General features: G+C 35.4%; 1 protein-coding gene across 11 annotated transcripts in view; it reads right to left on the minus strand.

Moving 5' to 3' along the window:
• The window catches only part of FRYL (FRY like transcription coactivator), a 185,766-nt gene that overhangs the window by 17,351 nt on the left and 152,390 nt on the right, over positions 1 to 16,025 (minus strand). For all 11 annotated transcript variants that reach the window (XM_055796392.1, XM_055796391.1, XM_027779323.2 and 8 more), the window contains 8 exons: positions 14,629 to 14,826; positions 13,235 to 13,396; positions 12,877 to 12,951; positions 11,177 to 11,353; positions 8,327 to 8,530; positions 7,266 to 7,436; positions 2,995 to 3,248; positions 721 to 928 (listed from right to left, as the gene is read on the minus strand). In XM_055796392.1, coding sequence (XP_055652367.1) covers positions 721 to 928; positions 2,995 to 3,248; positions 7,266 to 7,436; positions 8,327 to 8,530; positions 11,177 to 11,353; positions 12,877 to 12,951; positions 13,235 to 13,396; positions 14,629 to 14,826 — 1,449 coding nt within the window. The remainder of the gene's footprint in view (positions 1 to 720; positions 929 to 2,994; positions 3,249 to 7,265; positions 7,437 to 8,326; positions 8,531 to 11,176; positions 11,354 to 12,876; positions 12,952 to 13,234; positions 13,397 to 14,628; positions 14,827 to 16,025) is intronic.

The following is a 16,025-nucleotide window of genomic DNA, read 5'->3' on the forward strand; positions in this document are numbered from 1 at the left end:
CTTACCTCACTTGGCACATTGCCTGTAAATAAAATGGATTCATTTTGTTTCTCCTATCCCATAAGAAGTTGCAAAGAATAATGTACATCCAAGTGGTACCACTCTGAATACGTAAAAACCTCATCCCTACATAGGGAGCAGGGAGCCAGAAAAATTAAGCCACAGGCATCTCATGTTGGATACCAGTTCTATGAAGCAAATACAGTTAAGAAGAGGGATTTGAAATTTCCAGCTTAGTGGATCTCCTGGTGTTTCAATTACTTCTCTGCAGAAAAAAACACTTTTCTCACAAGACAGATGCCAAGATAAACTCATTAATGTTTGTCATGCTGCAATTCTATAGTAATCAATCTCACAGAAAACCCAGGAGGAAGACATTAATTCTGTAATCAGTACAGAACCTGGGTGACACTCAGAAAATAAAGGAAGGGACACAACTTGAACTAAGATACATTGAGCTGGGATTGTTTGAGCTGGTTGCTTTTCCTGAGTAGAATCACTCCTAGACAACGAATACAGCAGATATCCCATGGGCAAATAGCGTATGACCACGTAGCATTCTTTTAGCAACATGGGGGGTTTTGTGTGCTTTTGATTTGCTTTCTAAGGCTTCTTGCTATCATAATTCTGAGGCATTTGCAGTTACAGAGGGGAAGAATAGTTTTCAAAGCACGAGGAAAGGACTTCAGACAAACAACCACACACTGGCAATTCACTGACCTGAAACAATCTTGAGAAGACATGAAATGTATACACAGCACAAGATCCATCTGTATCTGACAGCATTTGATTGACATGGCAGCGCCAGGCTTGCTCTTCATCATCATATGCCACTGGTTGGAAAGCTGCCAATATGGCAGAAAGAAATGGTGAAGGAGGTGGGGAAGTTTGTACTTCTGGGAAACCATCCTGTTCTTCTTCATCTTGGCTATGAATAACAAACAACAGAAATTAACTTGGAAGAAGTTAATGAAAGTGGAAAAAAAATGCTTAATTTTGCTAAGAAGAAAAAAATAAGAATTTGGATTTTGTAAATTAAATAATTAGTTAAGGTAACAATGAACAAGGAAGGGACCAAAAAATCAAAAACTTTTGCTACTGCAATATAAAAAATTTCTTATATTCTCAAACATCTCCAAAGCTTATTAAAATGTTATTTCTATACGTATCTACAGACTATCTGTAGATTACATGTAGATACAGGGCTATCTGTAGGTTATATATAGTTATATACAGCACTATATATATATATATATACACACACAACTCAGAAACTGGTATTTTTTTCTTGGCCCCAATTACTGAATTAACATTCAGTTCTTCAAATTTTTATTCCTCTAAACATACAGTCCAACAATATCTATAACAAATTTTAGCTTTCCTTAAAGAGAAACACAAGAGCTCATTTAGCAGTGTAATACTATTTTATAACTGTCTTAAGCAACATCATAAGTGAATGGAGATAGATTGGAACACTTTCATTTTTATAAGCAATCAATTTAATGGGCCTTTGTTCAAAGAGCATTCTGCAGTCATACTTTCCATTAAGCACCAGGCATCCAATAAAAATATCAAACTATAAATTAATCAATGCTACTACTTACAATCATTAACTTAATTGTTAACATTTTCTGCATTACAAGGAAGGATACATTTTGACAGTTGTTCTTGTATAATTTTACTTACGCAGCAGAAATACGTGTGGAATGATTCCAAGTACAGGTAGTTTATTAAAATACTTTTTTTAACACCATTTTTCTCAGTATCAACCACCTCATTCACAGCAACACCAACTATGTCTTAAACAAGACTTAAGCATGTCTTAAACAAGAAGCGCAGTGTGAGTGCTGGTTTTGGGTACATTCATTTTAGCACAAAGCTCAAAAACTAAGATGCAATGCTTCTGAATAAGATCTGTAAGCAAAGCTTCAAAAAGATTTTCAGACATTTTCTAACAAGTGTATCAACCAAAAAAATAATCACTTTTGTCTTTTTGTTTCTTTGGTTACTGCAAATAAACTAAAATCTTAAAGAGATTTTTCAGTTGCACATTAGGAAATAAACTGCTGTTAACTGGTACCAGCCTTTAATTCTCACAAGGCATATTGCAGTAGGTTGTGTACGGGATTACAAGATTCAATTTCTCTGTCTCTGTTACAGTAGAACCTTCTCAAATGACTTGGTCTTCTACAGTTCCTGTTGTGCCCTTTGCTGTAAAAGGCTCCTTAAATGATCTCTCTGAGAGAATATATTCTATGTTCCTGTATAAACTAAGTCTATGTATTATTCAATCTAAACTTCTGAACAAATTTGAAGTATGAACAAGCCTATGAAGAATTTGGAATTTTTTGTTTCTTTTGGTTTGGGGTTTTTGTTTGTGGTTGGTTTTTTCCCCTCCTTAAACTGTTACCTTCAAGGGACTTAGGGTTTTACTTTAAATATGAATCAACCAGCTAGTATTAACTATAACTTTTCCTCTTACTAGTTATTTTTGATCTCCATATGAAAAACCCCGAAAAATATTATTTTACTTTAAGATGTCTTAAAAATAAACAAGAAAGTGATTAACCTTAACACTGAAAATAAACCTTGAGCAAATTCAAACTGGCCTGACTCCTACAGGACTTATGGGTTAAAAAAAAAAACCACAACAAAACAAAACATTTTTTTTTCTGTCTTTGGGTGCCAAAATAGGTTCTGCTATAATTCAGAGAGTTCAAGGGCTTTTCCATGTTACACTGCTTGCAGCTGGTGGCTGCCAAGAAAACACTCCAGAACATCCTCTGACCTCTTTTCACATCTCTGCCCCATTGATGGTGATGAAATGTACTAGATTTCCTTTATTCAAGAATTCTCATCTCCTGCACGGCTGTTTTCCAGAGACAACTGCTGAGCATGGGATTCATGGAAAACCGCACACCGTAAGAAAGCCTACTTTGATTCATGCACTGATAACATGTAATTTCTGTTACTTGGAACCAATATTAATATTACCTAGACAAACCAGAGAAGTCAGCTTCTTCTTCTTCACATCTCTCATCTAGCTCTTTCAAAGCAAGAGTGACATCCTCTTCACAGATAGATTCAGAATAGCTCTCAGGAGCTGCTGCCTCTGCCAGCTCTGGGGTCTCTTCCAACTCAAGAGATTCATGACAGACCAGACAGTCTTGTTGTTCTTGTAGTAGATACAACCCAGTGTCTTCACTAGCAGTGCTAACCTGTTCATCCTTTACTGCTGAACTGCCTTCCTGTGAATCAAACATACTTCTATTACTTTTGTTGTCAGGGCTTACGTATTCTTATCAGTTATTCTTATGGTAAAGTAACAGAGTTATATAAAATTGTTTACAAATATCCATTTATACTTTAATCATTCAGCTTTATGGATTGTTCACACAGTTTTACTTGAGCAAAGACAGGCAGTCTATTTGTAATGTTTGTAACTTCTGGTAAACATTAATATCCTAGAACATGACTTATTATTTATAGCAAATACCATTTCTCAAATATACGCAATTAAATCTGTCAAGAGAACACTCCCAGGAAAATATCTGCAAATAGCCTCAAATATACTTAGATCACAAACACAAGCAAGACTTCCATATTTTACTTTTCCAGGTAAGGACAAAAATTGCTGCCTCATGCTTGCCTTTGGGGTCTGGAACCAGTACAGAATATTTCTTTTCATTTCCACTCTCCATTTTAACAAGTTTCTAAAGCATAATGGAGCAACAGTGTAACAGATGAACAATGGAAAAGGGACATTCCACATTTTTATTATTTTGCCATTACTGTTAATATGGGGAGCTTTAAGGGTTTAACCCCGAATCTCTAAATGTAGGCTTTCAATCACTGGCAATTATAAAGACACGATGATTAAACTCAGGTAGGTAATATCAGAATGACCCTTTCTCCCTTCCCTCTTCTTCCATTAGCATTATTATACTCATTAACATCACTATATTGAAGAGAAGAATTCAGATTATAGTTAATTTATGATGAATCCATTTGAAACCTTTTAATGGATTTTTCTGTGGAATAAAAATAACACTTTCTTGTACTTGCTGTTTCCTAAAGGCAAAAATTATCATGTATTCATTCTTACTGTGCTGGTCTTCCCCTACTGGGATATCCAAGACTGGTCAACAAACCTTTGATCAGCCTTTAAGCACACATAGCACTTCATGACTTTCATCAGTCTAAACAGATCCTCAGATAAATAACTGTACTCATTAGAAAAGACAATTCAGCTTTAAACAGAACTGTATCGTTTGCTTTCACGGTGATCCTAACCTGACCTCGCTTTGACAATGGTACTCCTCAATGTGACACTGCTGTCATTTGACACAGCTAGTGACCTCGCTTCTGATTCCTCTTTTGTAAACGTTACATCTGTAACTTTATTGCACAGAAGAGCCATTTTGTCACACTGAGCAGCTAAGGCACACAGGATTGCAAGACACTTCTAAATACCACCGCAAAATAGTTTGGATTGAAGCAGAGGTCCATTTCTATTATAGATGTTAATGTATGATACAGAGCTGCATTGATCATGCCTGGTAGATGTACATAGGAGGGATACGCTTTTAGAAAATAATTAAGTGCTAATTATACTAGCTAATAAATTTACCACTAAGTTAGTCTTCATAGTGCCATCACTCCTGATTTCTGAAGTTTCCTGTGTAACATTGCACATGTCTTTATTACCAACATGAATGGCATTTAAGTATCTTTAAAAATGGATTTGATAATTCCACAGAACCTAAGGAAAATTACTTGTAGTAAACCATTCCCTCATAAATCCACAGTGCAAGTGAGTAAAAGAATAATTTTAGTCAGAAACTTTCATATACTTAATTTTGTAAAACTTACTGTACAACATTGAAAATATTCTTATAAGCTAGAATGTGAATTTTTGTCCTTTCTGCAAAGATACATTCTCTTACTGGGAACCAGCCAAATACATTTAAGTAAACTATTTAGTTAACTGTTCAGCATCCCTACAAGAGAAGAAAAACCAACTGCATCTAACCAGCACACACACTTGTTTTTAAATGATGGCTTCAATTTTTTTATTTTACCTGAGATAGATTTTGACACATTTATTTATACTTACAACGTTTTGATAACTGACACCTGACAAGCAATGAAATACCTGTGTTGAAAGTTTATAGATAAAGTATATGAGCATAGGAAAAAACCAACTGCACTATGATACCAGTTGTGCAGTACAAGAATTCAGAACAAGATTAGTTTTACTGGCCTCACAAATTTTTCAAAGTGAGTTGATAGTGTGCCCATTTTCAAGCACATTCTATTAAAAAGCATAAAGCCAGCTCTCCCTTTTAGCAACAAAATCCAACTAGACAGCTAACTCTTGTAGAGAAGTAACTTTGAGCGTCTGAACCGTGCTTGAAGAGAACATATGTATTGGACTGAATCCCATCTTCTAACAAGCACAAAATAAATGTGGAACACATCACATTTAGTGATTGCATTTATATGCACTTACAGCCTTTTTTTTTTTTTAAATATAACAATTTTTACTGGATGTTGCTTAGTCATGAAATTATTTTACAGCCCAGTTTAAATGTTTTCAATATTTTTAATGACACCGGTGCTTGTTTTGTGTGAATGTTTTCACCTGGCTTATAGGAAGTATAGTGATTTTAAAAGGCAGCTGCAAAAGAACAGTGGATCCAAGTATAAAGGCAGTCTTGGAAAGAACTATAAAATCCTAAAAATGAGTTACAGCTGAGACTGTATCACAAGCGAACAATGGGGAAGACAAAAGTTCTGTTGTGGTGAATTTCTTTCTGTAAAATGCCAGCTTCTCCCTTTTGAAATCTTAACATAAAACATCTATCCTATGTGGACAAACACCATCCAGATTAAGTATTCTTCCTCACCCAAAATTCTATTGGAACAAAAACGCATACTGTAGACAAGCAGATGAAGTGCTAACAGAATAATTTGTTTGACAATCTAAGCACAGGTGTTCTACAAAAGTTCAGACAACTTATCTACTGCAATGGAACCAAAACTTTTTTAAAAAGCATGTAGATAATAATGGAAAAATATGAAAAATGTGGAAAAAAAGCTGCTTTATAAAAGTCACAATATTACGCTTTTAGAAGGTGAAGATTTTACCAAAGAAAACCAGTCACCCACACTTTCCCTTTGTTGTACTCTAAGTATGTCTTTTGTTCTTATATTTGAAATGTTAGCTAGGTGGGTAGTTTGCCTGTTAATAAGAGTGATTTTCTAGGCAGCAAACAGGTAGACTACAGCCTTTGTTCAGAAACCCCAGTCACTTGAACTAGTCAATTGACTGTTCAAACCAGGCTGGCTGAAGACTCATTCTTAAGTGTAAACTACACACTCGTTATTCAGATACACATAGAAATGGCTTGATTTTCTGGAAGACTCAATAAAACTATGCTCTGTTAAAGATGGGATTCGCAATACTAATCCAAATAAAAGTAAGATTGTCAGTAGCATTAATAATTTTAACTGAAGAGATAAGAAGTCCAGCTAAACCAAGTCACTCCATATTCAAGAAAAAACCCAACATATTGAGGTTTTAGATAAAGCTGCTAAATATTGTAGGAATTGTAGCAGATCAGTTTTCTGGTTTTTAAAATCTTTTGAATAATTTAAAAAACTCATGTAAAATAAAATTAAAGTACTCACAGACTTGCAGGCGGCCATTAGCTTGAAATTTGTCTCAGTCCACACAGGCCTTTCCAAAAAAGTATACCACTAGCATCTCTGGTCCTTTTTAAAGGATTATTTAGTGGAACCAACTGCTAACACAGCTGGCCTGAGGTTTTATTCCCATATAGCACCAATCACATTAACCCAAAGAAAGCAAAAAAAAAAAAAAAAAAAAAAAAAAAAAGGGGGTGGGGTGGGGTAGGGAGGTAAGAAAGTATTTGAAAGAAAATGTTGCTCAAGAAGGATTTCAACCGTATCAAATAAAAGCATCTTGAATATTAGCCTATTTTCATTCTGCACCATGAAATGATCATTATCAGCCCTTCAAGAGTATTTTTAACCTGTGGCAAGTTCCCTCAGTCCATCCCAAGCAGTTTTCATACTGAGGGAACATTTTGTAAGAACATTCCAACAGGTTAGAAATATTAAAAGCAAATCAAATAATCAGTGTAACAGATGAAAATTCAGTTGAAAAGAAAGCCAAAGTTGCTATTGAAACACTAGAAGGAGCCCAAATCAGCCATGCACCAGCCCGCATTTCTCCCCACCTCAGGCAGCTGGTTGCTAGAATTATCTAGAGGAGAAGCCTCCAAACTTGGGGTCTCAGTTCTGATTTGAAGCACCTCTTCTGTTCCCACACTGCTAGTGGAATCTTGAGACTGAAGTGATAGACCAGCATGATCTGATATTGTTTCATCTATGGCAGAATCGCTGTTTAACTAAGACAGAAAAGAAATGTTAAATTCTTCATAGTTTACTGAACATATAAATTACAGGGAAAATACACGTTAGTTTTGAAATAGGCTGTTTCAGTATGGTTAGCTATTTGAATTTATTTACATATTACGAGTTTAACAGCTTTACATTAAAAGCATTACAAGCATCACATGCATTTCTGTAACATTTAACTTTCAAGAGAAGTTTGAAATTATCCTTGAAATCCAGAAAATTATTTCCTTTCTTATTCTTAAAGGTCTTTGGCGCTGGTGAACTGCTAGACTGAAAACACTGAAGAGCAGAGCTCTTTGTTTTGGGCAACATTAATACAAACTTTGCCCAAAGTCTGAAAAGCAGCATACTATCCCTGCTGCTTCCCTGTCCAGTCAATTTTCTCCTAATTTTATTTATGTAATGCAGAGAGGCTTCCGAGTGACCAGCATTCTTGATTTTCGTTGTGTGTACACATGCTTCAAAATCTATAACCAAGTTTTCAATTTCAATGGTTAAACACAACTGAGGTTCTCATGGGATCCCACTTATTGCTCTTGTTCTTTTTCAGTATTTTATTTTGTTTTTTTTTTAAAACTAGGAATCCACAAAGACACATATTGATATATAACACATGCAATTTTGTACTTATATTGAAACAAATATACTAAATATAAAGACAGTAAAAGAATGTTGTACTAGAATTATAAACCTGTTATGTACCACTGACGTGGTAAAGCAACTCTTCCCTTCACTGATGTTGTTATGAAAAAGAAGCTTAGCCACATTAATTTAGTTCCTCTTTAGTTCACTTAGGCTGAAATTGTGAGCCATACTTATCCATTAAAAGTGCAAGTGAAAGCTTAGGTTCTCAGATTCCCTTCACAGACAAATAACTTACCATCTGTGAACGAGACAGTATCTGACTTGCAGTCAGGGCTGCTTCTTCTTCTGAGGACTCATCAGTATCTTCCTGGTTGGTCAAGTTCAAGCTGGGTGTGCTACCAGAGTACTGACATTCTTGAAGAGATGGTGTGTCACCTTTGTCAATACTGTCAAGAGAGCGCCTACGAACGCCCCAGTTGAAGTTGTCCATGCTTTCACCCTGTAATAAAAAAAGTTTGCACACATATGTATGTATGAATTTCGACATAATAAAATAGACAAATGCAACACAGAAAACACAAGTACTGAATGCATTATGAACAGAGTTTCAATCAGCCCTTTAATTTTATTAAAATTTTAAATACCTTGTTAAATGATGTTTGTAGGTAAATTAAAATATATGGCAAATGAAGTAGAAATCTTTTGAATATCTTCTTGGGAAGCAACTCAATATATAATCTAGAACTGTATCAATATCAGTTTTATGTATCTGACTAGCAAGTACAAACACACCACAGACAACAACAGATGAACAAGCCAGGGCACCAGGCTGCAACTTACCTGCAGCTCCTGGTTAGCAAAAAGGAAAACACATATAATTAGAAAGAACGAGGACAAACACTTAAAGATACTCTAGAACCAGGGAAAAATGTTTTATTACATAAGATTTGCCAACAGTAAAAGACTGATTCAAGCTCTGAAAAAAAAGCTTTAGTCAAAAAGCTAGTATTTGAAATAATTTATCTTTCTAACGGGAGATTGATTAAAAAAAAAACAAAACAAACTGATGACAAAACAGTAAAACCAGCATGCTTATGATACATTTTCTCTAGTGTAACATAGAGAGCAAGTGTTTCAACAAACATTAGATGAAATCCTTTAACTAACACACATGAATCTAAACTGACCACATCCAACTGACAAAGCACCATCAACATTAATTATATACAGGCTGTAGAATAACCGATGTCTTCATTAACTGTTTCACCAGCTACTTTGTGTCGGTTTTATGAAATAAAATCTGAACCCAATAGCGGGATCCTTTCTGTTTGCATATTTTAAAGCTGGGATACTTGGGTTTCAAACACCAACATACTAAGTGAAATTCATATCTTAAAACCAGTACTGTTTTAATTCACAAGTACAATAACAATCTTTCATTTTCTCAAGCACTCTGTCAGCCTTCAACAGTTCATCGAAGTAAGATGGAAAACCTGGTAAGTTCAATTTGCCAGTGTACAGACCGTTACTGAAATACCTCATCTAGCCCCAAATGTGCAAGTAGGGGTTCCAAAACTGCTCTGAGTATCTCTTGTAATGACTTAAGAGATCATAGTGATGCATTAAATATGCAAAGCACACTAAACATTTTGTGGTCTCTTTCTCTTTTAGTGATTTGGTTTGCTCCAAAAAAAGTGACAAGTTATGGCAAAGCAAAAGAATCCCAGCTACAAAGTACTACTACTGTGGGATGCTACTCAAGTTTAATCTGAATATTACTCAGATTTTAATATAAATGGCCCAGTTCATACTGTTGACATTTAATTACTATCATCAAAGAACTTTTTATATTTTTGGTGTAAAACTAGGCAGCTCTTATATGAAGTGCACAACTTATATGTAATGCCCTAAATTTGTACAGTCTGTGCTTTTTCTTTTTGTGTGTGTGTGTGTGCAAGTATAGCAGCACTGCATGTTGCATACAGGCAAGCAATGAGAAAGAAACTGTCTTCTCTTCATTACGATCTGGTATTAAAATAACACAGAAAATGAAATTAAAGATTAACTTGATTTGGCAACATTTTCAACTTTTGGCATCCTACTTGCAAAGCCCCATCTAGTGTTAAAGTAGTGTTTTACTACTAATAAGCCTTGATTCTGAACTGTTTGACTACTTGCATTCAATATAGGAAATTGTATATGTATGGTGTGTGGTCACATATATGCAATAAACCATAATGAGCCTGTACTTTGGCTGAAGTGAAGCCATATACAGAAAGCATGAATAAAGTGAGATAAAACTAAAGTATTAAGGGGAAAAAAGCAGGATTTTGTAAAAAGAGCTAGATTAATCAGGAGAACAACCACCTTAGTGTTTAGATAGGCAGATATTATTCTTAGTAGACCTGCGAGGGTCTCCATTACTAATTCAATAATTTGTATAGACTATAACAAAAGCACTGAAAGAAACTATAAAGCATTTGATTTCTTCTCCCCAATCCTTTTATAGTCATACTTTAAAGCTTCAGCAAATTCTGGTCTGAAGCCTTTTATTTATTCCAAACAAGCAACATTTTTTAACAGAACCTTTACTATTTCTTGATATTATTTTTATTTTACCTCCCCTTTCTTTTTTTAACAGGAGAAGTGGAGGAAATGCAAGAACTGCAACAAGCCAGATATAATGTAAAAGTCAATGCAAGCAATTATGGTGACCAAGTCAATCGTATATAATGAGATAGTATATCACACAGTTTGTAACTTTGAAAGCTATTCTTCATCTTTTCAAAATGCAGAAAAATATCAGGAACAAAGATTGACATTTTCTTATGTATTGTTCCATAAATAAGTGTTCTACTGCATGATACTCAGGTGTTCATCCTGTCATTGGCTTATACTGTCATATCACTTCACTTTCAGGTTAAGTCACTTAACCCCTCCAAAAAACACCCAACAACTTGCAACAACTTAACACCGCACAGTTTAGACACCTTTTTTATCATGCAAGTTAAGCTCAGTAACATCATAAATTCTTCCCAATTGGGCTAGTTAGAAGAGCTGCCAATTCCTTAGAATTGCACCAACATAACCTTATTTTTAAGATGTTCTCAAACGGAAATACACAGAAGAAATCCCAAGGTCTCACCTCTGCATCTTCCAATTCAACATCTAAAAAGTCAAAGTCTTTAAAAACTCCAAATTGCTGTTCACTGGTATTGTCTTCTACAGCCACTTCCTCCTCTTGAATCACTTCTTCAGTTGTTGAAATAAGACTAGTTTGTTGATCTCCAACTTCCAAGTCTTCATTAGAAGAAAACACAACCTGCAGATACAGGTAAAAATAGAAATTAAAAGTTCCAACTTCTCCAAAAGTCAGATATCCTGCTTTCCTGCAATTTAATGGCATTAGCAGCAGCGAGCGTACCACTGTAACGATAATACTAGGGCACTGCAGACTGCAACTTGTTTCAAGACTTGCTGGATTTTATACTACATTTTTAAACCAGTGATATCATTGTCTCCTTAATGTAACTGAGAGCTGCGAAGGTTCAAATAAAGAGAAAAATATACCCCCAAACCTTCACCCAAACCTTCATTTTCATAACCACAATATTAATCAAACTTAAGAACAACAACAAAAAAAAATATCACAATAATCATCCAGCATTTCACAGGCCATACCATTTTTGCCTATCAGTTTCTGTGGAAGGACTGTATACCTATAAATAGGCACCCAATGCTGGCTTCCAGTGACAATAATCTTCACAAATTACAATTTGCTGTTTATTTCCATTTTTTATTTTTCACAATCCCTTCAGTTTCAGCTTTCAGGCATCTAATTTTATTTATTTTAACCTCCTCCACTAGATAAAATATGCAACTCTCATCAATATTTTTTCCCCAGCTAAGAACTTCTATGTTGCAATAAAAGATATTCTAGATGATAACCAAGACAGGCTACTCACTTCATTTTAAAAGCTCTTAATGTCATCACCACCATTAAGCTTAGTATGCCACTGGGGGTCTTTTCTATGCCATACACTGAAGTAACACCATCGCCCTATTTTTACTCAACAGTTAAGACTATTGTTCCTGCTGATACCCATGTTAATTTGAAGCCGTGTGATCCACTGGCCGTTTTCAATGGATTTGATGGTATTTTCAACACAGCATCAACATCCTTGCAGTCCTCAGCCACTGGCTGCTCCTTCTCGCTAAAGCACATCTTATTTATAATGGACTAGAATAGGGGAGACCTAGTTCAATCCCCTCATCTAGCCAAGACAATTAAAATTCATATGTGCAGCCTCAAACATGCAACACGCCATTCTGGAGTGGCAGTGTAGTCCTGCTCTTCTGTGAAGAAGTATTAAGGGTTAGTTTGATCAACAGAGCTCCTCAACATCAATCAATTTAATTTAGAGAGGAAAGATTTGAGTTCCAGTCCAAAGACTTTTAAAAAAATATAATCTTGGTTTGATAACCAAGTAAGATAAAAAGTAAGAATTAATCCTAGTAATTTATCCTTGCTTTAAAATGTATAGTCTTCCCCCTGTGAGTCTGACCTAAATTCACTGAGACAGCAACACGAGTTGTGGCTGAATTTAAATACTGTTTTGAAACCTGTCTAGTAAAGAATGGTGCCCACTGGACTTCTTGAGGAATAACAGCAATTCATGACTTATGATTTAATCTCTTTTTAGTTCTTCAATTGGATTTGTGAATTGTTGAACCAAAATCAGTTTGTCAAAACTCACTCTTCATAAGTTCATCAATACCTGAAAACACAAAGGCATTCTCACTGCTGGAATTTAAAAACCAAAACAAACCACCATCACCACTTACTGAAGGATTCTTGGGAAGACCAGATTCTGGACCACACAGAGAAAGCACGTTCATTAGTTTCTCCCTAGTTCTTCTCTGAAAAATATACCAAAGAAAAACACATAGCAAGGCATATGCTGGAGGTCCAGGTAAAAACGTAAAACGTCTGCATTTTTTAACTAGCCATCTCGCATGCTGACTTCAGTGAAAAGAATCTTACCATTTTTAATTTTCACCAGTATTAGCTTTTAGTTTATGCTATATTTACTGTTTTGCTAAGACACAGTATAGACTTCTAATTAAAAGTTAACAATTACTTTTTTAATGTTTATAAACACTGTCTATAATATATGTATAATGTGTTTGAGAGACAATGTACCTGAGATAGCTGTGGTCTCTTCCAGCTGACAGGAACTAATGCATTTGAATTGGAGCCTGATGAAGTTGAAGAAGTGCTCCGGGTGACAGCAATGACTTTTGGCTTCCCATTTCGACCAGCTGCGCTATGTTGATCACCATACTTATTCCCAATAATGGGTGTCTGTCAAAGACAAGAAATACTTTCTTAAAATTCAAATCCATATTAGTAGAGTCTACACATCTGATTTTAGAATTTAGAACTAGAATAGAATTTAGAATGTCGGAAGGTTTGTCTGTTTGATTTTAAGCAACCTATGAAGCCCATGACCTAATCCACTGAGCACTGGTACACTGAGAAATATAAAGCTGAATAATCCTATCCTGCATAGCAGGCTGCCATTCTGCCCACTTGTGTTTTTTTGAAATATGCAAGATTTATGCTGGCAATCCAGTTATATATTTTTTTAAACGCACTTTAAAAACAACTGTGTTCTAAGTTCAAAAGATGCAAAGCTTCTCTATAGAATCGTTCACAGACATGAACAAACTGTTCTCATAGACTAGCAACCTTACTAACACACGCACACTTCTGAAAACCAAAGATCATATTCAGCCTTTGTGACAGTAAATGCTACTCCAATGAACTCTGTGGGAATTCATCTCATCTTTCAATTACTTGCATTCACTGAAATATCCAGTAAGGAATTCACTTACCAATTTAAGTAATGCTCCTAAGACAGAATCTATACCTCCAATAATTACCTAGGGTCAGCTTCAACCAGGAGCCTTTACTGCTGATTACTTCTAAAGTTTCTACAATTTTACCATCCCTATATTACACTGCAGTCATTTGGCTACACTCCACTTTTCAGACATAGAATGAGTATCAGCTGTATTATTTCCAGTTCTAATGAACCCTAATTGGGGTGTTGTTTTTAACTACAGAGGCTTTTCTCCAGTTGCATCCATCTTGCACTGAGGTTCCTATATTCTGTATCCTACTCTCCTGTAAGTTTTCTCCCCCCTTCCAAAGTCATGCCAAAATTGCCATACAGGGTTTTAATCCTCTCAACCCTTCATTTGATAAAAGCCTGGAACGTACAGCTGCAAGCAGCAGCCAGCTGCAGTAGCCTGTTCTCTGACACTGCAGAAATACCCTTGAGAATAATCATATTGACTTTTAGTAACTAACTCTCCAGACATTCAAAGGGGGGGAAAAGGCAAAACCATAACATATAAAAATTCAAAAATTATCTTTCAGTATGACTCTAATTACATGTATGTAAAACTTCAACATCTGCCATTCTTAAAATCTGTATTTATTTTAATATATAAACGTGGAAGGCTAAAAGAAAACAAATCTGAGTTGGCAACAAAGTCATTATTGCATTATAATTTACATATAATAATTACCTCTGATATATCAAAATGAAAATCTAAGGTCTTCCCAGGTAGCTCCTTGGAGACATTATTAAAAATTTTCGTGAAAGAGATTTCAGGAGAACCTATGTCACTTCCATAAGACTTTGGAATATCATTTGGTACAACAAGGCTTGCTGACCGAGACACCACCAGTTTCAAAATATTAAGGGCTTCCTTCCAATATGGACTCTAAAGAGAACATACACAAATCACAAAATCACTTCAAACAAGGCCGCCATTTTTACTGCACAGTAGGACTTTGCATTGATTGACTGCAAGATTCCCCAAACCAAAAGTTCTGATCTTCTACATGTGGCTGCAAGGTCCTAGCACAGGTGGTCAGCTGTGGACCTTCAAGTGCTGGGAAGGCAGCAGCACGGTCATCTCATGGTGGGTGGTCAGGTCCAGCCAGACAGGCTCACCAGCACCGGGTGACAATGCCAGCTGCACCAGACTGTTCTATGTCCCTCGCTTCCTGTATTTACACGATGTTTTTTACCATTGTCTGAAGTATCTGCCCTTCATGCCCCAAAAGATAAAAATTCATAGCATTTAAAAGCAAAACAACTTCCACCTCCTGGCATCTTTAATTATTTTACACCTTTACGCAAGGTAAACAGAATTTGAAACAGACAAACTTTGTATTTCCTCAGACATTTTAAAGATCCTAAAAAAAAGAAAGGCAAAAACATTTACAAGGTTTTTACATAGTATCAAACCAATGGAGTGCTTAAAAAAGCCATGGCAAAAGTATGAGAGCTTAATAGGCAGAGCCTAAGTGAAGTGCACTCTCATTGAAATGATGATTAAGGTAAGGTAAATAATTCAGTAGTTTCAACTGGAGATTGTGGAGTGAATCACAGAAGAGACTTCCACCAAAAGCAGTGCCTTGGGAGGGCTAAGATCTACCCTCCCAAAGATGTTAGGGTTCTACCTGAAACTTAAAATTGTCCAGTTTTTGAAATTAACAGGATGCCTGCTTTGGTTTGTTTGGGGTTTTTGTTTGTTTGTTTTTTGTTGGGTTTTTTTTTTTTTAAATGAGGATACCATGTTTAAAATTTAATATATTTCAATAATTTTTTTAAAAAAAATATTGCACGAAGAAAAAAAAATGCCACTTTTAAGGCTCTAAGTAACAAAAGTCTCCAACAATCTCCTGAATTTCTGTGCATTATAAACATATAAAAACTAGTTGCAAACTTGAACCATCCTTGTAGCAACTTATATTTATTAAGATGCATTGTGATGGCAGTGGAAAAAACCCAGCTTAGTAGCACAACATTTAAACAAGACATGTTCATTTATGATCTTTTCTTTTGTCATTTATAGTGACGTGTTTTATTGTATCAAAAACACAAAAAATTCTCTGGAATATTTTTTTTGCTGCT

Source organism: Falco peregrinus, chromosome 2 (assembly GCF_023634155.1).
Source record: "Falco peregrinus isolate bFalPer1 chromosome 2, bFalPer1.pri, whole genome shotgun sequence".
Lineage (NCBI taxonomy): Eukaryota > Metazoa > Chordata > Aves > Falconiformes > Falconidae > Falco > Falco peregrinus.